The 22,369-nt window shown below is 43.5% G+C and overlaps 1 protein-coding gene across 2 annotated transcripts in view; it reads left to right on the top strand.

Moving 5' to 3' along the window:
* Nucleotides 1-1,614: 1,614 nt before the first annotated feature.
* Nucleotides 1,615-22,369, top strand: part of LOC115223566 (phospholipid hydroperoxide glutathione peroxidase-like) — a 46,033-nt gene continuing 25,278 nt past the window's right edge. The window contains exon 1 of one of the 2 annotated variants that reach the window (XM_029794201.2): nt 1,615-1,909. In XM_029794201.2, coding sequence (XP_029650061.1) covers nt 1,754-1,909 — 156 coding nt within the window. In that variant the 5' untranslated portion in view covers nt 1,615-1,753. Of the gene's footprint in view, nt 1,910-9,390; nt 9,521-22,369 lie in introns of those variants that run through there. The other variant, XM_029794202.2, reaches the window with a different exon arrangement.

The raw sequence follows: 22,369 nt of genomic DNA, 5'->3' as shown, positions 1-22,369 counted from the left end.
TAAACACAGAGGGGACAAACAAGGACAGACAAACGGGTTAAGTCGATTATATCAACCCCAGTGCATAACTGGTACTTATTTAATCGACCCCGAAAGGATGAAAGGCAAAGTCGTGTATGGGTGTGTGTGTATGAATGTGTGCGTGTCTCTCTCTCTCTCTCTCTCTCTCTCTCTCTCTCTGTCTATGTGTGTAATGCATGCATATGCCTATTACGTCATTCCTTATATTTATAACCAGATCTTCTCTTATAAATACACACCCAGCCCTGTTTTTGCTTATCTGTATTTATATCTACATCCCTGTAAAATATTTTTACATGCTGGATGGTAATGATTAAACCTTTATCATTTAAACTAGTCATATCCGGCTCAAATATTCAACTTGATTTATGCTTAAACTGGCCACTGCTGGCCTCTTACACACACCTGACATTGTTATCCTAAGATCAGGAAAATTGCAGCAAAGCTGCATGAAAAAGTTTTTCTATATATAAGAATAATATTGTCACCTTGTATCGCCTTTAATTTTCAGGTTATTTTCTGATGTTACTTTGACATCTCCAAACATAGAAACCATGATCCCACAACAGACAATTGGAGTCTGGACAGCTGCCTGGGTGACCCAGCTCTTGTCAAGCTGTCCAGTTCATGCCAGCATGGAAAACGGACGTTAAACGATGATGTCGATGATGATGATGATGATAATGATTTCTTAGTTTGACCATGGACTGTAGGACCACATTAGAATTTATTGATCTGTCATTTGATTAGAATTCCAAATAAATGTGTACCAAGTTAGGGTAAAAATCCGAAATTAGAGGAGATTAGTGACAGGATCAAAAGTTATCTCCTTGGTTTTCTTTCAACGATATACCTCCTCATTTGTTTAAACATCTTAAACATCAATTAATACATGTTCCCTTTTGTCTGTTTTATTTTCCTGAATTGGCATCTTTCGAGATGTGATCACAAACTGAAAGTGGAATTAATACAAACTGACAGTCTTCAGTGATGCCAAGCAGACACAGCAAATACACATTTCACTTTAAATTTTTGGCCAAAATTTCTTTGGCTTCTTACGTTTTCAGTAATCGAATACAAGTCTAATTTCACCCCCAATCCCTAACTCCTCGATTTTTTGTTTTTAACTATTTTCTAAATTTATTTGGGATGAGGGACACTCAACATTTAGAATTACGTTTCTAATTTTTATTTTTTATTTTTGAAAATTCAAAGCTGATTGATTATGGACATTTTCCCACATTCAATCTGTCATCAGAAACCAAGAATCCCCTGGCATCTTGCAGTTTCCTTTAATTCTTGGGCTATGATCATTTCAGTTTTCAACCACGTCGTCAGTAAGTGAGACATCTTCACACAATATGGAATAAACAAAATGATGCAAGATATAAAGTTACATAAACAACGAAGCGACCTTTAACCTTGTAAGCACACACATACACTCACACAGACGCTGCTTTATTGGTTTACATACACACTCACACTCACACACACTCACACACACTCACACTCACACACACTCACACACACTCACACTCACACACACTCACACACACTCACACTCACACAGACGCTGCTTTATTGGTTTACTCGTTGAAATAATAAAACATCGCGATTGCCGCCCATTAATCCACCCGTTACACACACTCACGATATTTATTGTTGCACACGAAAAGCCAAGTGCCATATTAAGAAGCGAATTGTACCGATGAAGGAAGTATAAAGGTGTGGAATGCCTTTCCCTCGCCCCACGGCGCGCTTTCTGGCCACGTTGTTGCTGTGCCTGGTGACGGCCGTCGCGATCGGCATCTATTGCGCTGGTTGTCCGTCGTCGTCTTTCTGCTCAAGCACAGACGAAGAATGCAAACGAGAAAACAAAAATGCCAAGGTGAGTGAACATAGAAATATAAAAGACAAGATGAAAATTCATCTTCTTTCAAATCTGTCGAATGGTTTCGTAACTGAATTGATGCGGCAACACATGGTTGGTAACGGTGTTGCAGGTAATTCAGTCCCCTGTGTAAAACTTCCGAAACTTGTATGCTAACAAATTTCAGTTGAAAATTATTAACATTGGTTACGTTGTGAAGAAACTAGAATGACGAAAACAACTGTCATGTTGTAATTACTTCTTTACTCATTTTATTATTTAAGTTCTCAGTCCAGATGTCATGGAGCTCATTGACTTCGTCGTTCATTCTTCTGAGCTATCCAGCATGGGGAAGGCCCTACCAACAGTTTATGCTCCACTGGCATAGCTCTCAGAGTCACTGAAGCACCCAACCCACCACAACAACGACCGGACTGTGTGGTGAATTACGAAACCTCACCGGGTTTTGTAAGCATTTTCTTTCAGTCCACTTGTAAGCTGATTTTATTATTAAAAATTTTATTATTATTATTTTATTATTAAAAAGCCGGTATACATGTAATGGTTAGCATGGGGAATATTTTTGTACCTCATTATAACATTGATATTCTGTCGATATATGTCAGATATCATTCTAAACTGTTGTATTATTTAGGATAATAAGAGAAAAGCATCTTTTAATCATCATCGTTTAACGTCCGTTTTCCGCGCTAGCACGTGTTGGACGGTTCGACCGGGGTCTGGGAAGCCAGGAGCTGCATCAGGCTCCAGTCTGATCTGGCAATGTTTCTACAGCTGGATGCCCTTCCTAACGCCAACCACTCCGCGAGTGTAGTGGGTGCTTTTTACGTGCCACCGGCACAGGTGCCAGGGGAGTCTGGCACCGGCCACGTTCGGATGATGCTTTTAATGTGCCACCGGCACAGAAGCCAGTCGAGGCGGCGCTGGCATCGGCCACGTTCGGATGGTGCTTTTTATGTGCCACCAGCACAGGTATCACAACTACTATTTCCATTGATATTTATTTCGATGTTCATGTACTTGACTCAATAGGTCTCCTCAAGCATAGCGGGATGTTCTGGAATCCAAGGTACTTTGAATGGGTGGGGGCTATGCGGGACTGGTGCAGGAAGCAGCCCGGGTCTTTGCAGTCACAGCATATCTCCAGAGATCTCGGTCCTTCGTCATTGCCTCTGTGAGGCCCAACGCTCTGAGGTCATGCTTGACAACCTCATCCCATGTCTTCCTGGGTCTACCTCTCCCCCTGATACCTTCAACTGTTTGGGAGCGGCACTTCTTCACACATCTCTCCTCATCTATCCGCAGTACATGACCATACCATCGCAAGCGTCGCTCTTGCACACCACATCTGATGCTTCTTATGTCCAGCATTTCTCTCAGGGTGCTTACCCTCTGTCGTGCGCGCACACTGACATTACACATCCAGCGGATCATGCTAGCTTCATTTCTTTCAAGTCTACGCATGTCCTCTGCAGTCACCGCCCATGTTTCACTACCGTAAAGCATGGCAGTTCGCACACATGCATCATACAATCTACCTTTCACTCTGAGCGAGAGACCCTTTGTCGCCAGTAGGGGTAGGAGCTTTCTAAACTTTGCCCAGGCTATTCGTATTCTAGTGGTGACACTCTCTGAGCATCCACCTCCACTACTAATTTGGTCACCCAGGTAGCGGAAACTATCAACTACTTCTAGTTTCTCCCCCTGGAGTGTGATGGAATCTGTTTTCTGAGTATCTGTGGTGTCTATTGTCCCTGTGCATCTGCCGCACATGAAAGCTATCTTATCAGTTAATTTCCCTTTGATGTTGCTGCACCTCTTATGCGTCCATAGCTTACACTGGGTACATCTTATGGAGTTTCTACCTACACCTTTCCTACAGATCGAGCAGGGCCACCTGCCCGAGGGGGTGTGTGCTGAGTTCGCCTTTCTGCTTACTATAACTTTGGTCTTTGCTACATTTACTCTAAGGCCCTTTGATTCTAACCCTTGCTTCCACACACAAAATTTCTTTTCTAGTTCCGGTAATGATTCTGCTATGAGAGCCAGGTCACCAGCATAGAGGTGCTCCCAGGGGCAACCTGTTTTGAATTCCTCTGTTATTGCCTGGAGGACTATGATGAATAAAAGGGGACTGAGGGCTGAGCCTTGGTGTACACCTACTTCTACCCGGAATTCTTCACTATATTCGTTGCCAATTGTAACCTTGCTGACAGCCTCTCTGTATAGGGCCTGTACAGCCTTATTAGCCATTCGTCAATCTCCAGTTTCCGCATTGACGACCAGATAAGGGATCGGGGGACCCTGTCAAAGGCTTTCTCCAAGTCCACAAAAGCTATGTAGAGGGGTTTATCTTTAGCTAGGTACTTCTCCTGCAGTTGTTGGACCAGGAACATCAGTGGTGCTTCTACTCGGCACAAAACCGAACTGCATCTCATCTAAGCAAATTCTCTCCCTAATGAGATGGGTTATGACCCTCTCTGAGACCTTCATCACCTGATCCAACAGTTTAATACCCCTGTAGTTATTTCTATCTAGAGCATTACCCTTACCTTTGTAGCAGTTGACTATGGTGCTGCTACGCCAGTCATTGGGTATGACTCCATTATGAACTACCTGGTTTACAATGCGGGTGACTAGGCCATAGCCCACACAACCAGCTGTTTTAAGCATCTCAGCAGTGATTCCTGATGGGCTGGGGGCTTTACCTGGTTTCATACCCTTAATTGCCTTAACTACAAGGGAGCTGTCTATTCAGATAGCTGGTCCCTCTACTGGGTCAACATTTGGCAGGCTCTCCTCCTCCCATTCATTCTCCACATTCAGCAGTCTTTCATAATGGCTTCTCCAAGCCTCTTTCTTTTCACCATCACTAAAAGCAAGTGCCCCATCATCCATGCGGACACATTTCTCTCCTGTAACATCACTATTTTCTCTCACACACTGTCTAGCAATCCGAAATACCTCAGTTCTTTGGTCCTCACGTCGCTGGACATTGGCAAACTTCTTCTTTTCTGCTATATCTTTGGCTATGTATACATGCCGCCCGGTCTCCCTTTTGGCTACTTGGTACGGTTCCCTGCTACCCCCATCCCTCCAGGCTTTTCAGGCCTGTCTCTTTGCACTAATGGCTTTGTCTACTGCACTATTTCACCACCATGTAACTCTAGGTCTGGAAGGGACTTTACACCATCCACAGACTTGGTCTGTGGCACTCAGCAAGCTGTCCCGTAGGAATTTCCAGCTACCTTCTATGTCCGATGTCTGTAGCTCCTCCTCCCTCTCATCAAATTTCTTGATGAGGATGTCCCTAAATCTCTGACCATGTGAAGGGTTCTTTAGCTTCCAAATCTTTTCTGGATTGGTCTGTTTCTTGGAATCCTTCTGGCCTCAAGCCTAAAGTCACTAATGATTAGCCTATGCTGAGGGGTACATTCTTCACCCGGGAGGGTCTTTGTATTTAAGAGCAACCCTGCATCCTGCTGTCTGGTGAGGATGAAGTCTATTTGGCTAGCGGAGTCTCCTGACTGATAGGTTATAAGGTGGCAGTCAGGCTTCCTGAAGTTAGTATTGCAGATTAAAAGGTTACATGCATCATAGAATTCCAGTAGTCTAGTTCCCTCATCATTTCTGGTGCCAATACCATGGCCACCGTGTACCCCAGTGTAGATACCCGGTAGAAGTACAGCCACATATGAAGTGAAAGAAAATTTTATTAATCAATGACTGATATTATTTTTTCCATGAAGTTATATCTATGCTAGATATAAATAAAAAAAAAAATTCTCTATAGATTTTGGCCTGTACAGAGATGGTGTGTTAGTTATCTCTAAAAATGCAAATAGGCATACATTACACCGCAAAGGAAGGACATAATCCAACCGTTCAGAGCTAATTTCCTGGAGTGACACTAGATTTAAATACTATCTTGCAGAAACTCTTTAAAAACTCAAATGAAATGCTTTGTATACATAAATCTGACTTCATGCTGTTTCACTTTGGAATTCAAAAACTAAATAAATATTGTCAGGAGGATTTCAAGTCATCTCCAGTCAAGAGATATTTAATATTGTTGCCTCTTACTATAACAAGCACCCTAGAAGAAAACAGGTTGAAGGATACAGTTAGCTATACTCCCATCCCAGCCTTCCATAAAAGAAAAGAGGTTACTTGGTTTGCACCTCACTTCTCACTAATCTAACAGGCAAAAACCTTCCCCACTAGCCATAGCTATAGGAAATTGTTCTGTCAGCACAGCCTTTATGTTAGTATCAGCTCAGCCACTAGCATAAATCAGATCATATCATATTAGCCCATGACAATGTCACATGTGCAGTGAATGGATCTTGCAGTAGAGAGGCCATCAGATATGAGCTGTGGGTTAAATCATTAGATCTTGCGACCACCATTAAGTGCTGTGTTAATATAACATAAATGCTTAAGGTGATGAGCACACTGAATCATTGCTGAGCAAAATATTTAGCTGCCAGGATTGACTTTGCGTTTCATCCTTTCAGGATCGATAAAATAAGTACCAGTTGCATACTGGAGTCAATGTAATTGGCTTAACCCCTTCCCCAAAATTGCTGGCCTTGTACCTGAAAGAGAAACTGAATGGAATATGAAAGACAATATTTGGCCTTGTGCCAAGATGTGACATCAAAATGACATAAAGGCTGGTTAAAATATTTTACAGTCACACCTCTTCATTCAGGAACATTAATAAACGAAATGCAACAAACTCATGAATTATATCTGGTCTTTAACACAAAAAGCTGCAACTTATGATATCAGCTGGAGAATTGTTGAAGAAAGTAAGTCTTATGTAAATGACAGCTAAAGATATGGCTGAAAAAATCCTGGAAACGTTTGTGGAACAAGAAATATATTTAAGTGCAAAACCAGAAAGATTCAGTAAATATAAACCAGCTGATAAGTTCATATTATATAACTGGACACAACCACTTGAAATGAGAGAGTGTATCCATGCAGGTCTGGGCAGTGGTGACTGAGATGAAGAGTTTTTAATTTTTTTTCTAAGTTAAAATTTCCTTTTACTTTTGGTTGTTTTAACTTTTTTTTTTCCATTTTGAACTGAAACTCTTTAATTAAACTGTTATGTGAGGGATTTGTAAAGCAGCAAAATAAGGAAACAATTTCCCTGTCGTTTTGCTGTTTAGCTGCACTCAATCCAAAACTTGTGCCCAGCTCCCGTACCTAACGATAACAGCTGCTAGTGCCCATCCCTATCTGCTCACTTGTCTCATCCATTCGTCTTGAGCATCCAAGGCAATAGAGGATGACCCCCTGGTCTTCCTTCCATCACTTCCTCTCTCATCCTTCCTGTTCCAGTCTAACCCCTTAACAGACCTTTCCTTCCAGCTCCTCATCCCTACACTTTATCACCATTTGTTTTTACTTTATTAATCTTTGCTTTTATTCATTTCTTTTTTCACCTGCTATCATCCTGTACTGTCCTCAATGTGAACCCTTGTGGCTAATCAAGCGTTGTTGTTATTTTAAGGAAGTGGATTGGTACTTTGAGTTCAACTTTACCTTTTATTTCTCCAGGCCCGATTACCAATCAACTATTGGGGAACTAACAACCCCCACTCTAATTAATTTAGGCCTTGTTCCCAAATTAAAAAACAAAACAATTATTCACAGTGGTGCAATGACAGAACTGTCAGAAAATGCCTTGTGGTATCTCTTCTGGCTCTTTATGATCTGGGTTCGAATCCTGCCCTGTCGACTCCATCTTTCAATCCACTGCAGTCAATAAAGTACCTTTTGACTTATTCACTACTGCGGTTGAAGGTATCAACTTGTCCCTCCCCTCAAAATTGCTAGCCTTGCACATAGAAGAGAAACCATTATTTTATTCTGGTTTTATTTCCCAACCTATTTCTCTCCCTTTGTCTTTTCACCCAACTTAACCTCCTCACTATTTTCTCTTCTCTACAATTCTCCTTTACTTTTCGCCTACAATCCTTATTTTATAGCCCCTTCCTCCGTTTCTCATCTTTCCACTAAAATTCTTCTCTCTCTCTATTTACGTTCCTCTCTTTGTGTGAGAGACGACGGCACAAGTAAGCACATTTTGTGACAAAGAGAATAATCAATTATAAGTGTGTGCGTGTGTGTGTGTCCCTATTATTGGTCCCTTATTTTATCGGCCACTGAGGAACGAAAGGTAAAGTCGCTATCGTCAATATTCAAACTGACAAGATTTGTATCGAGACAAACACATTGCAATTCGACCGCCACTCGTTCTGCCATTCTATTCTCTACATTTCATCAAGAATATCTTGCTACATTTCTTGACTCTTTACTTCACATCTTATCAAGACTTCCATGGTGTGGTCTTACATATTTCTGTATCATGCATTTCCCGCCAAAATTTGGGATTTTGTGCTAAGGGTTCACAAAATAAAATGATTGCTTTTGTTTCTTACCAACGCAAACGATAACCACTCAGGGAGTCTGTGGTTATTAAACCTACTAGAATTACCCGCAAAATCTCTCTCGAAGTTTACCTGATCGTCTTAAATAAAAAGGATATATTATATAATGTAGTTTTACATCGCCTTAAAATGACAACGTGGCCACGACTGGATCTCTTTTGCTGGTTGTATGTTTGCTTGATATCACGTTTGACCGGAGATTAAGTAACAATAACTATAAAGAATGTTTGTATTCAGTCTTGGCTCAGCTCTGATTAAGCCGACCGATGATTTATGATGTTCCATTTTCGTGTAACAGGGTTTACATTATTCAATGTAAATGGTGAATCTAAGATTCGACTGCTATTTCTAGCGGGTCAGACAATCACGCAGTAGTTCTCTTGATGTACATTTCGGATATTTTCCCAAAAATTAAGAATATAAAGCTAACAATTTTTTATCTTTTGAAATTAAACTCCTAATAAAAAGAGAAGTCGGGAAGAATATTATATTCTACTTCATGGTGTATTAACAGAAACTATTTGTTGTGGGACAAACTCTTCCTTCTTTTAACTCGGCCACTCTTCTTTCTCGTCTCTCTCATCATCTCTTTTTCCATCTCCATTCTTTCAATAAAACCATTGTTTCCACATTTTCCCCCTCTTTCCCGGCTATTTTTATATTCCTCTATCTCCGTCCTTCCCATCCATGCTTCTATTTTTCTTGTCCACAACCACGACCTTTTATTATTTCTAATTCTTCCGACCTCAAATTGCTTCTCTCTCTTTCTTCCCTCCCCCCTCTCTTTATATCTTTATCTCCCTCCCCTCTCTCATACTTTATTACACTCTATTAATCACCTCCCCCACCCCGTACTCTCTTATAACATCCTTCTTTCTTCCTTTCATCCCTCTCTCGCTTTACTTTTAATCTTTTCTTTCTTTTCCACTGCTGCATCTTTTTTCCTCTCTCTGTCTCTCTCACATTTTCACTCTTCCTGCATATATTCTCTCTCTATTTATATCTCTTTCTACGCACATAGCTATATAATCATTTGTATATATATATATATATATATATACACACACACACACTCGCGCGCACACTTTATCTTTGTATTCACATCAATCAGCCAGGAATACGTGTTAAAGAGCTGAGCGCGATGGTAAGTTTTCGTCTCCATCTGTCCGATTATTCCATCTCTTTTACTAAACTTTCTGGTTTTATATTTTAATTAATATACTCAGTATATACATTAGCCTATATATATATATACCTTATTGATATATTCGTGAGGGATTCCGTATCTTTTTTCCTTCTTAAAAACTTCACACATTTACAAACAACGGGAAATAGATAAAATGACGTTAACAATTATTTTAGAAATTCATCTTGATGATATAATGACCGAGTGGCTTGTAAAGAAATTATAGAAGCCCCTCGGATGGGTTATATCTTGAAGGGTCCATTCTTGTCAGATCGTATCATTCTACTGATCCTGTCTGAATATTTACGTTCATGATGGAAATTAATGTCTTGTGGAAAATATGTAAACATTAAAAAATGGAATCAAATATAAGTAGTTTAAATGAAGATGATGTGGTAATGTGTTTTTTTTTAGCACAATACTCTTGGGAGTTATTTTACCCTTTGGTAATAGAAAGGGGTGGATAGATTTGTTCATGCAGCAATTAGTGCATTTATTCAAAACCGGTGCGTGTTTTGTTCATGCCTATGGATGTGTGTGTGTGTATATATCTACACACACCTACGAATAAAGACGGGTGTATAATCTCACACGCATGAATAAACACAATTTCACTCATATACACTTCTGTGTGTGGGGAGAGAGAGAGATTTTCAGAATTCGTAGAATGTAGATATTTCAGGTACTACTTGAGAACAGTGGTCCCGGTGCGCGCATCCGTGCTAGCTAGTCGTGACCAGTCGATCCTACAACGACTACCTTGCAAAGTAAATAAAACACAAAATAAATAATTTTTTAAACAAAGTAAATAAAATACAAAAACACAAAGTAAGGATCAACTAGTCATGACTAGCTTGCGCGAGTGCGCGCACCAGGATCACTGTTCTTAAGTAGTATTTCAGCGTCTAGGACCCCGGGAATTTATATATATAAATATATATACATAATATTAAAAATGGGGAAGGCCATTTTATGGGATTACTTTAGGTTTCCCGCCCATAAGGGGTTTAGCTTCAATATATATATATATATATATATATAAAAACACGATGCAGCACGGATTTTTGTCAGTGAACAGGTCGCGGTCTTAAAGCGACGAAAATATTTTGACAAATTAAACTTAAATGTTGAAGTGAATCGAACGGCTTTTGTGTGTTTCTTAAATGGTTTATAAACACCTTCCATGCGGCAATTGTTTTCGTTCCAGCACACGATCTCAGAGTAATGTATTAATCAACCTTCAGTAAAATGGTATTCTACTGAGGTGATCTCAGTCATAGTTTGATATAGTCTTTTCTCTTCATCTCACCGGTAATTGCAATTAAACATTCATAAACTAATTTAACCGAACATATTCTAGTTACAAATGTTCCTATCTTATCTCACGGTAAATATCAATTTTAATCGTACATTACTGTCATCTTTCAGTTATGAGTGTGGATTGTTTTGTACAGGTATAACAATTCTGTATAGGTAACTGGCATTGAGCTATAACTGTGTTTATTTTTTAAGAATCTTTAAGATATATTTTTTAATCAAGAATAAAGGTGAGCCAATTATTATATACAGCTATAGCCGTAGAAAACTGGCCCTACTTCGGTGTTGGTCTACAGTGTCGGTGTCGGAACACGATGTTTTTCAGCCTTGCCCTTTTATTTATGTCACGAAGGAAAGTTGTGCCTGTGAATGACATTATGTACCAATATCGAAGGATTATCAGAATATTTCGACCAACTTTCTAGGGTTCGCTCTAGACCCCCATCATTCAGGCGATTCTAAGGTGGTTATTATAATGAAGACCACCGCTTCACGTAAAGGTTACCAAATATGGTGTTCACTGCAGTCTTCATTTATTTTATAATTTTGATACAGACAATCACACACGCACATATGTTATGGGGGGAAGGACAGTCCGTCCCGGGTGTCACTTTCTGGTCTACTGTATAGGCTGCGGGTCTCGGAAAGGGGGCGGCAAATTCGAAGGCTGCCCCCGGTAGCACATACTACCTACAGCACTGATTATTATTTCACTAGCATACCTGTGTCGTCAAAAATGCCGACTGTTTTACTAATGATAGAAAATGGTGCATCAAAACGGTTCATGAAACCACTGCTAAATCTCAGCATTTAAGCAAACATGTTCTGGTCACAGAATTGAAGCACTTGAACAATCAGATACGGTTGTAACGTCTTGGTTGGAAATATTGTTGTCTACGTAATATATTTTTTTATAGTATGTTAAGCTCTGAGGAAGCTATAAGGTGAGGCACGTGCACTCAGCTCTGAACACATTGCGTCGTACAGCAGAGACAACTGTAAGCGCTAATGAAGGTCATAACATAATTTCCTGTTCTTTTGTTATTTAATTTCGTATTAAGCTCTTTCACCCAACTAATACTTTCTTCTGAAGAATAAGTGTATTGACTTCTAACATCAGTTATTAGTATAGCTATGCCTAGATGATTGATATATATATATATATTATTTAAAGCAGCAGAAAATTCAACAAAACCTTTTACTCCCGTGAAACTCAGAGTAACAGGTTTTCTTGAATTTTCTGCTGCTTTAAATAAAGCCTATTACTCTACCACTGGTATTTGAGTACCCTTTTTTCCACCTTGTTTCACATTTATGTATTTACTCCGGTATATATATATATGTATATATAGGTTTTGCGATGAATAAATTGTTGTCTAAATTATGCAAAAATGAAAATAACACTGACATCTCATTTTAACAGATATATTCACCAAAATTATATAAAAATATCTTGAAATACTGAAGAGTAAATTTCTCCAATATAATCGCCATTGGCTTCAACCACGGCCTCCAGATGACTTTGGAATCTCCAGTAACTCTTCTGGATGGTTCCTTGTTTAAGTTGGTCAATGCTGCCATAATCCTTGCCTACAGTTCAACTTTGGTGTTAGAAGGAGTTGTGTTGGTCTCTTGCTCAACTAGCCCCCACACATAATAATCAAGGGGGTTGCAGTCTGGGGAGTTAGGTGGCCAGATGTTAGGGGTGTAGAAAGTGATTGCTCCAAACACCATGGTGTTGACTGGATGTTTGATTTTTTTTTCACTCTCAGTATATGTTTTGGGGACACAGCAAGCCAACAGTTGCTCTGTGTCTTCACCATCTGATCCTGGCAAAAAATTTATCTTGACTGAGAAAAACCAAATCATGTTTGGTCGGAGGAGATGCTTGAGTTTGTTCAAAAGCTTTGTAGCACAGTCTTTCCTTTTGCCTTTGATGGCTGGGGATAAAAACTGGCCCTTTCTCATCTTGTTGAAATTGTTGAAATTATAATTCATTTCTCTCTGTTTAATGCTTCGGTTTTCACCAATAAAACATGGTGTTTGCTAGTTTTAGCCCACGTGGGTGGAAAGGGAGGGCAGTAATTCTTCGCTTGCATATTTTGAATTTGTTGGCACTGTTAGTTTGAACGGATCTTCGGAGGTGAAAAGTCGCCAAAAGGGTATGCTCCTACTTTCAGTGTTTACAAATCCGAATTAAGAAATTTTGAGCTGACGAAAGAAATGTCGAATTGTATTTGGCTGATCTAGAAACGTACGTTCTCAAATAATCTTTGCACTTGTGATTTTTTAATGTTTTTACCCCCATACCTTCGTGGGTTATTTTGAGTAAACACTATCTGAGAGAAATTTTCTTTAAGTATTAGAAATGGCTAAAAAAAATTTTTTTGGCTGCTATTTCTAATGAGTTCAGTATGTGGCAAAGTAATTTATTTTACTAAGCCCTTTATAAAATGTAATATTTTCATCATCATCATCATCATCATCGTTTAGCGTCCGTTTTCCATGCTAGCATGGGTTGGACGGGTCAACTGGGGTCTGTGAAGCTGGAAGGCTTCGTCAGGCCCAGTCAGATCTGGCAGTGTTTCTACGGCTGGATGCCCTTCCTAACGCCAACCACTCCGCGAGTATAGTGGGTGTTTTTTACGTGCCACCTGCACAGGTGCCAGACAGAGCTGGCGCACGGCCACGAACGGATGGTGCTTTTACGTGTCACCGGCACGGGGCCAGGCGATGCTGGCAACGGACACGAACGGATGGTGCTTTTACGTGCCACCGACACGGGGGCCAGCCGAGGCTGGCAACAGACGCGAACGGATGGTGCTTTTACGTGCCACCGACACGGGGGCCAGCCGAGGCTGGCAACAGACGCGAACGGATGGTGCTTTTACGTGCCACCGACACGGGGCCAGACAGAGCTGGCAAACGGCCACGAACGGATGGTGCTTTTACGTGTCACAGGCACGGGGGCCAGCCGAGGCTGGCAACGGACGCGAACAGATGGTGCTTTTACGTGCCACCGACACGGTTGCCAGACAGAGCTGGCAAACAGCCACGAGCGGACGGTGCTTTTACGTGTCACCGGCACGGGGGCCAGCCGAGGCTGGCAACGGACACGGATGAATGGTGCTTTTACGTGCCACCGACACGGGGCCAGACAGAGCTGGCAAACGGCCACGAACGGATGGTGCTTTTACGTGCCACCGACACGGGGCCAGGCAGAGCTGGCCAACGGCCACGAACGGACGGTGCTTTTACATGTCACCGGCACGGGGCCAGGCGAGGCTGGCAACGAACACGAACGGATGGTGCTTTTACGTGCCACCGGCACGGGTGCCAGACGAGGCTGACAGCGGACACGAACAGATGGGTCACTTAACCCCTGCTTTCTGATATATGATTTGATTTTGATTGTTCTCACTGGTCTTGCCGGGTCTTCTCACGCACAGCATACTTCCATAGGTCTCGGTCTCTGGTCATTTCCTTGGTGAGACCTAGAGTTCAAAGGTCGTGCTTCACCACCTCGACCCAGGTTTTCCTGGGTCTACCTCTTCCACAGGTCCCCTCAACTGCCAGGGTGTGGCACTTTTTCATACACCTATCTTCATCCATTCTCACCACATGACCATACCAGCACAATCGTCTCTCTTGCACACAACATCTGATTCCTCTTAGGTCCAACTTTTCTCTCAAGGTACTTACACTCTGTCGACTATGAACACTGACATTACACATCCAACGGAGCATACTAGCTTCATTTCTCGCGAGCTTACGCATGTCCTCAGCAGTCACGGCCCATGTTTCACTGCCATGTAGCATGGCTGTTCGTACACATGCATCATACAGTCTGCCTTTTACTCTGAGCGAGAGGCCTTTAGTCACCAACAGAGGTAAGAGCTCCCTAAACTTTGCCCAGGCTATTCTTACTCTAGCCGTTACACTTTCAGCACACCACCCCCACTACTGACTTGGTCACCAAGATAACGGAAGCTATCAACCACTTCTAGTTTTTCCCCCTGGAAAGTGACGGAAGTTGTTTTCTGCAGATTTTCAGAGGTTAATGCTCCCGAGCATCTGCCACATACAAAAACCATCTTCCTAGTTAGCCTTCCTATGACATTGCTGCACCTCTTATGTGTCCATAGCTTACACTTGGTGCATCTTATAGAGTTTCTACCTACACCTTTTCTACAGATCGAGCAGGGCCATCTACCTGAAGGCGTTTGTGATTTGTCTACCTTCCTACTTATTACGACTTTGGTTTTAGCTAGGTTGACTCTAAGGCCCTTCGATTCTAAACCATGCTTCCACACCTGAAACTTCTTCTCCAGTTCTGATAATGACTCAGCAATTAGAGCAAGGTCATCAGCATAGAGGAGCTCCCAGGGGCATCCTGTCTTGAATTCCTCCGTTATTGCCTGGAGGACTATGATAAATAGGAGGGGGGCTGAGGACTGAGCCTTGGTGGACCCCTACCTCTACCCGGAATTCTTCACTGTACTCATTTCCAACCCTCACCTTACTAGCAGCAGCGTCCCTGTACATGGCTTGCACAGCTCTCACTAACCATTCTTCTATTCCTAGTTCCTCATTGACCACCATATGAGGGATCGGGGGGACCCTGTCGAAGGCTTTCTCCATGTCAACAAAAGCCAGGTACAGGGGCTTATCTTTGGCTAGGTATTTCTCCTGCAGCTGCCTTACCAGGAATATAGCATCAGTGGTACTTTTCCCTGGCACGAAACCAAACTGCATCTCATCTAAACTAACTCTCTCTCTAATTAGTTGGCTTATGACCCTCTCTGTAACCTTCATCACCTGATCCAACAGCTTGATACCTCTGTAATTATTTGTATCTAGGGCATCACCTTACCTTTGTAGCAGTTGACTATTATGCTGCTACACCAGTCATTGGGTATGACTCCTTCATGTATCACCTGATTAACTATACAGGTGACTAGGCTATAGCCGACACTACCAGATATTTGAGCATCTCTGCAGTGATACCTGATGGGCCTGGGGCTTTCCCTGTCTTCATGCTTCTAATTGCCTTAGCTACTAAGGAACTATCAACCCTGATAGCTGGTCCCTCTGTTGGGTCAACGTTCGGCAGACTCTCTTTATCCCATTCATTTTCTTTATTCAGCAACCTTTCATAGTGGCATCTCCAAGCCTCTCTCTTTGCATCCTCGTTTAGCGCAAGTGAACCATCTTCCATGCGAACACACTTCTCTCCCACCACATCACAATTCTCTCTCACACACTGTCTTGCAACGCGAAACACCTCCAGTCTTTGGTCCTCACGGCGCAGAACATTGTCAAATTTTTTCTTATCTGCTTCCCCTCTGGCTAGATAGACCTGTCTCCTAGCTTCCCTTTTAGCAGTCTGATACAATTCCCTGCTACCACCATTCTTCCAGTGCTTCCAAGTCTGTCTCTTTTCTCTAATAGCCCTGTCTACGACACTGTTCCACCACCACGTTACCTTGGGACGAGAGGGGACTTTGCACCAGCCACAGATCTGGTCAGTGGCTATATATATATATATTTCATCATCATCATCATCGTTTAGCGTCCGTTTTCCATGCTAGCATGGGTTGGACGGTTCAACTGGGGTCTGTGAAGCCAGAAGGCTTCATCGGGCCTAGTCAGATCTGGCAGTGTTTCTACAGCTGGATGCCCTTCCTAACGCCAACATAGGCTGGCTCCATCCCATGTAGAAGGCCACGGGTTATGGACTCACTTGTCCTGCCGGGTCTTCTCGTGAGTGTAGTAGGTACTTTTTACGTGCCACCCGCACAGGTGCCAGACAGAGCTGGCAAACAGCCATGAACAGATGGTGCTTTTTATGTGCCACCGGCACGGGGGCCAGGCGAGGCTGGCAACAGACACGAATGGATGGTGCTTTTTATGTGCCACCGGCACGAGGCCAGTCGGGGCGGCGCTGGCAACGGTCACGAATAGATGGTTCTCTTACATGCCACCGGCACTGGTAACACATCTGCAATTTCCATTGATCGATTTCAATTCTGATCCTCACTTGCCTCAACAGGTCTTCACAAGTAGAGTTTTGTGTCCCAAGAAGGGAAGGTATGCATACATAGGCTGGCTCCATCCCATGTAGAAGGCCACGGGTTATGGACTCACTTGTCCTGCCGGGTCTTCTCGCGCACAGCACACTTCCAGAGGTCTCGGTCTCTAGTCATTTCCTCAGTGAGACCTAAAGTTCGAAGGTCGTGCTTCACCACCTCGTCCCAGGTTTTCCTGGGTCTGCCTCTTCCGCAGGTTCCCTCAACCGCTAGGGTGTGGCACTTTTTCACACAACTATCTTCATCCATTCTCGCCACATGCCCATACCAGCGCAAACGTCTCTCTTGCACACCACAACTGATGCTTCTTAGGTCAAGCTTTTCTCTCAAGGTACTTACACTCTGCCGAGTATGAGTACTGACATTACACATCCATCGGAGCATACTTGTTTCATTTCTTGCGAGCTTACGCATATCCTCAGCAGTCACGGCCCATGTTTCACTGCCATGTAGCATGGCTGTTCGTACACACGCATCATACAGTCTGCCTTTTACTCTGTGCGAGAGGCCTTTTGTCACCAGCAGAGGTAAGAGCTCTCTGAACTTTGCCCAAGCTATTCTTACTCTAGCAGTTACACTTTCAGCACACCTGCCCCCGCTGCTGACTTGGTCACCTAGGTAACGGAAACTATCAACTATTTCTAGTTTTTCTCCCTGGAAAGTGACGGAAGTTGGTCTCAGAGCATTTTCAGTGTTTATTGTTCCTGAGCATCTGCCACATATAAAAACCATCTTCCTAGTTAGCCTTCCGTTGACATTGCTGCACCTCTTATGTGTCCATAGCTTACACTTGGTGCATCTTATAGAGTTTCTACCTACACCTTTTCTACAGATTGAGCAGGGCCATCTACCTGAAGGCGTTTGTGATTTGTCTACCTTCCTACTGATTACAACTTTGGTTTTAGCTAGATTGACTCTAAGGCCCTTCGATTCTAATCCTTGCTTCCACACTTGAAACTTTTCCTCCAGTTCTGATAGCGACTCGGCAATTAGAGCAAGGTCATCAGCTCAGAGGAGCTCCCAAGGGCATCCTGTCTTGAATTCCTCCGTTATTGCCTGGAGGACTATGATAAATAGGAAGGGGCTGAGGACTGAGCCTTGGTGGACCCCTACCTCTACCCGGAATTCTTCACTGTACTCGTTGCCAACCCTCACCTTACTAGCAGCGTCCCTATACATGGCCCGCACAGCTCTCACTAACCATTCATCTATCCCTAGTTTCCTCATTGACCACCAGATAAGGGATCGGGGGACCCTGTCGAAGGCTTTCTCCATGTCAACAAAAGCCAGGTACAGGGGCTTATCTTTGGCTAGGTATTTCTCCTGCAGCTGCCTTACCAGGAATATAGCATCAGTGGTACTTTTCCCTGGCACAAACCCAAACTGCATCTCATCTAAACTAACTCTCTCTCTAATTAGTTGGGCTATGACCCTCTCCGTAACCTTCATCACCTGATCCAACAGCTTGATACCTCTGTAGTTATTTGTATCTAGGGCGTCACCTTTGTAGCAGTTGACTATTATGCTGCTACACCAGTCATTGGGTATGACTCTTTTGTGTATCACCTGATTAACTATACGGGTGACTAGGCTATAGCCGACACTACTAGACATTTTGAGCATCTCTGCAGTGATTCCTGATGGGCCTGGGGCTTTCCCTGTCTTCATGCTTCTAATTGCCTTAACTACCACGGAACTATCAACTCGGATAGCTGGTCCCTCTGTTGGGTCAACATTCGGCAGACTCTCTTTATCCCATTCATTTTCTTTATTCAGCAACCTTTCATAGTGGCGTCTCCAAACCTCTCTCTTTGCATCCTCATTTAGCGCAAGTGAACCATCTTCCATGCGAACACACTTCTCTCCTACCACATCACGATTCTCTCTCACACACTGTCTTGCAACGTGAAACACCTCCAGTCTTTGGTCCTCACAGCGCAGAACATTGGCAAATTTTTTCTTATCTGCTTCCCCTCTGGCTAAATAAAGCTGTCTCCTAGCTTCTCTTTTGGCAGTCTGATACAATTCCCTGCTACCCCCATTTTTCCAGACCTTCCAAGCCTGTCTCTTTTCTCTAAGAGCCCTGTCTACAATATTGTTCCACCACCACGTTATTCTAGGTCCAGAGGGGACTTTGCACCAGCCACAGATCTGGTCAGTGGCTCTCAGCAGGTTGTCCCTTAGAAACGTCCAGTTGTCTTCTACCCCCGGTGATGCTCTATCCCCTTCTACTTCGTCAAAGGCTTCAAGTAATATGTCCCTAAATCTCTGTCCATTTGCAGGATCTTTAAGCTTCCAGATCCTTCTTCTCCATGTTGGTCGTCTTCTGGTTGTCCTCCTAGTCCTGATCCTAAAGTCACTAACTACCAGTCTATGTTGTGGGGTACATTCTTCGCCTGGGAAGGTTTTGGCATTTATAAGCAGCCATCTCTCCCTTTGCCTTGCAAGGATGTAGTCAATTTGGCTGGTATGTTGGCCCGATCGGTAAGTGACTAGGTGGCTGGTAGGTTTCCTGAAGTTATATATATATATATATATATCTAACCGCTCAGTCGAAGTCGACTCTCGGTCACTCATTGGATCAGTGTCCTCCAGTCAGTTCTATTCTGGGCCGCTTCTTTCAGATTGGCTATGTCCATTCCGGTATCACTCTTGATGGTGTCAAGCCAGCGGGTTCTTGGTCGGCCTCTTCCTCTCTTGCCACTGACCATTCCGAGCATGATGTCCTTCTCCAGGGATTTTCTCCGCATATGACCGAAATATGCCAATCTATGCTTAGTGATCCTAGCTTCTAGCGACATTTTTGGCCTGATCTGCTTAAGAACTTCTCCATTGGTGAGCCTCGCTGTCCATGGAATCCGTAAAAGTCTTCTCCAACACCAAAGCTCGAATGCATTAATTCTCTTCTGGTCAGCTTTCTTTAGTGTCCAGGTCTCGCATCCATATGTTGCTATTGTATGTATATATGTATGTATGTATGTATATATATATATATATGTATGTATATATATATATATATGTATATATATATGTGACTGCTGAGGATATGCGTAAGCTCGCAAGAAATGAAGCCAGTATGCTCCGATGGATGTGTAATGTCAGTGTTCATAATCGTCAGAGTGTAAGTTCCTTGAGAGAAAAGTTGAACCTAAGAAGCGTCAGTTGTGGCGTGCAAGAGAGACGGCTGCGCTGGTATGGTCATGTGACAAGAAAGGCTGAAGATAGTTGTGTGCAAAAGTGCTACACCCTAGCAGTGGAGGGAACCTGTGGAAGAGGTAGACCCAGGAAAACCTGGGACGAGGTGGTGAAGCACGACCTTCGAACTTTAGGTCTCACTAAGGAAATGTCTAGAGACCGAGACCTATGGAAGTATGCTGTGCATGAGAAGACCCGGCAAGACTAGTCAGGCCATAACCCGTGGCCCCGACCGGGGACGTAGTCAGTCCTGTGCATACCTTCCTTCTTGTGACACTTATGAAGACCTGTTGAGGCAAGTGAAAATCAAATCAAATCAAAACAAATCAAAATAGATGAACATCAGTGGAATTGTATTCTTTGTGGTACCAGTGCCGGTGGCACACAAGAAAACCACCCAAACGTGGCCGTAACCAGTACCGCATCGACTGGCCTCCGTGCTGTGGGCACAACACACACCATCCGATCGTGGCCGTTCGCCAGCCTCATCTGGCACATAAAGACACCATCCGAAGACCCGGCGACGTAGTCAGTCCACCTGTGCATACCTTCCCTCTTATGACACTTGTGAAGACCTGTTGAGGCAAGTGTGTGACACTTGTGAAGACCTGTTGAGGCAGAGGCAAGTGTGTGACACTTGTGGAGACCTGTTGAGGCAAGTGTGTGACCCTTGTGAAGACCTGTTGAGGCAAGTGAAAATCAAACCAAATCAAAATAGATGAATATCAATGGAATTTGTATCTTTGTGGTTCCAGTACCGGTGGCACACAAGAAAACCATCCGAACGTGGCCGTCGACTGGCCTCCGTGCTGTGGGCACAACAAACACCATCTGATCGTGGCCGTTCGCCAGCCTCACCTGGCACCTGTGTCGGTGGCACATAAAAACACACACCACCATCCAAAGACCCGGCGACGTAGTCAGTCCACCTGTGCTTACCTTCCCTCTTATGACACTTGTGAAGACCTGTTGAGGCAGAGGCAAGTGTGTGTGACACTTTGTGAAGACCTGTTGAGGCAGAGGCAAGTGTGTGACACTTGTGGAGACCTGTTGAGGCAAGTGTGTGACACGCGTGACACTTGTGAAGACCTGTTGAGGCAAGTGAAATCAAACCAAATCAAAATAGATGAACATCAATGGAATTTGTATCTTTGTGGTTCCAGTACCGGTGGCACACAAGAAAACCATCCGATCGTGGCCGTTCGCCAGCCACATCTGGCACCTGTGTCGGTGGCACATAAAGACACCATCCGAAGACCCGGCGACGTAGACAGTCCACCTATGCATACCTTCCTTCTTGTGACACTTGTGAAGACCTGTTGAGGCAAGTGAAAATCAAATCAAATCAAATCAAATCAAAACAAATCAAAATAGATGAACATAAATGGAATTTGTATCTTTGTGGTACCAGTGCCGGTGGCACACAAGAAAATCATCCGAACGTGGCCGTAGCCAGTACGCATAGACTGGCCTCCGTGCTTTGGGGACGTAACAAACACCATCCGATCGTGGCCGTCCGCCAGCCTCATCTGGCACCTGTGTCGGTGGCACATAAAAACACCATCCGAGCGTGGCCGTCTGCCAGCCTCGTCTGGCACCTGTGTCGGTGGCACATAAAAACACCATCCGAGCGTGGCCGTTCGCCAGCCTCGTCTGGCACCTGTGTCGGTGGCACATAAAATCACCCACTACACTCTCGGAGTGGTTGGCGTTAGGAAGGGCATCCAGCTGTAGAAACACTGCCAGATCTGACTGGCCTGGTGCAGCCTTCGGGCTCCCCAGACCCCAGTTGAACCATCCAACCCATGCTAGCATGGAAAACGGACGCTAAATGATGATGATGATGATGATGATGATATATATATGTATAAAATCCTTAAATCCTTAAAAATGTTTCAGCCCGAAGGCTGCGGCCATGCTGGGTCACCACCGCTAAATGAGCTACACTAGTATGTGAATCCACCTCTGATACGTGACACTTGGTCGACAAGGGAGTTCGATGCCGCTGCCCGCATGTGTGTCTCCTGCTGAGAGGTAGGTTCATCTGGGACCCCTGACAAGAAGAGATCCAGTTTAGTTTTAAAGAAACCCACATCCACACCATGCAAGTCTCTCAGGCATTTAGGGAGGATGTTGAAGAGCTGTGGCCCTCTGAAACCCAAACTGTTGCAGTATCTGGTCCTGTATTTTGATGGTGATGTTGGAA

The sequence above is a fragment of the Octopus sinensis genome, linkage group LG23, assembly GCF_006345805.1.
Source record: "Octopus sinensis linkage group LG23, ASM634580v1, whole genome shotgun sequence".
NCBI lineage: Eukaryota > Metazoa > Mollusca > Cephalopoda > Octopoda > Octopodidae > Octopus > Octopus sinensis.
The sequence above is the reverse complement of the archived record's forward strand: the minus strand, read 5'-3'. Positions and strand labels throughout refer to the sequence as shown.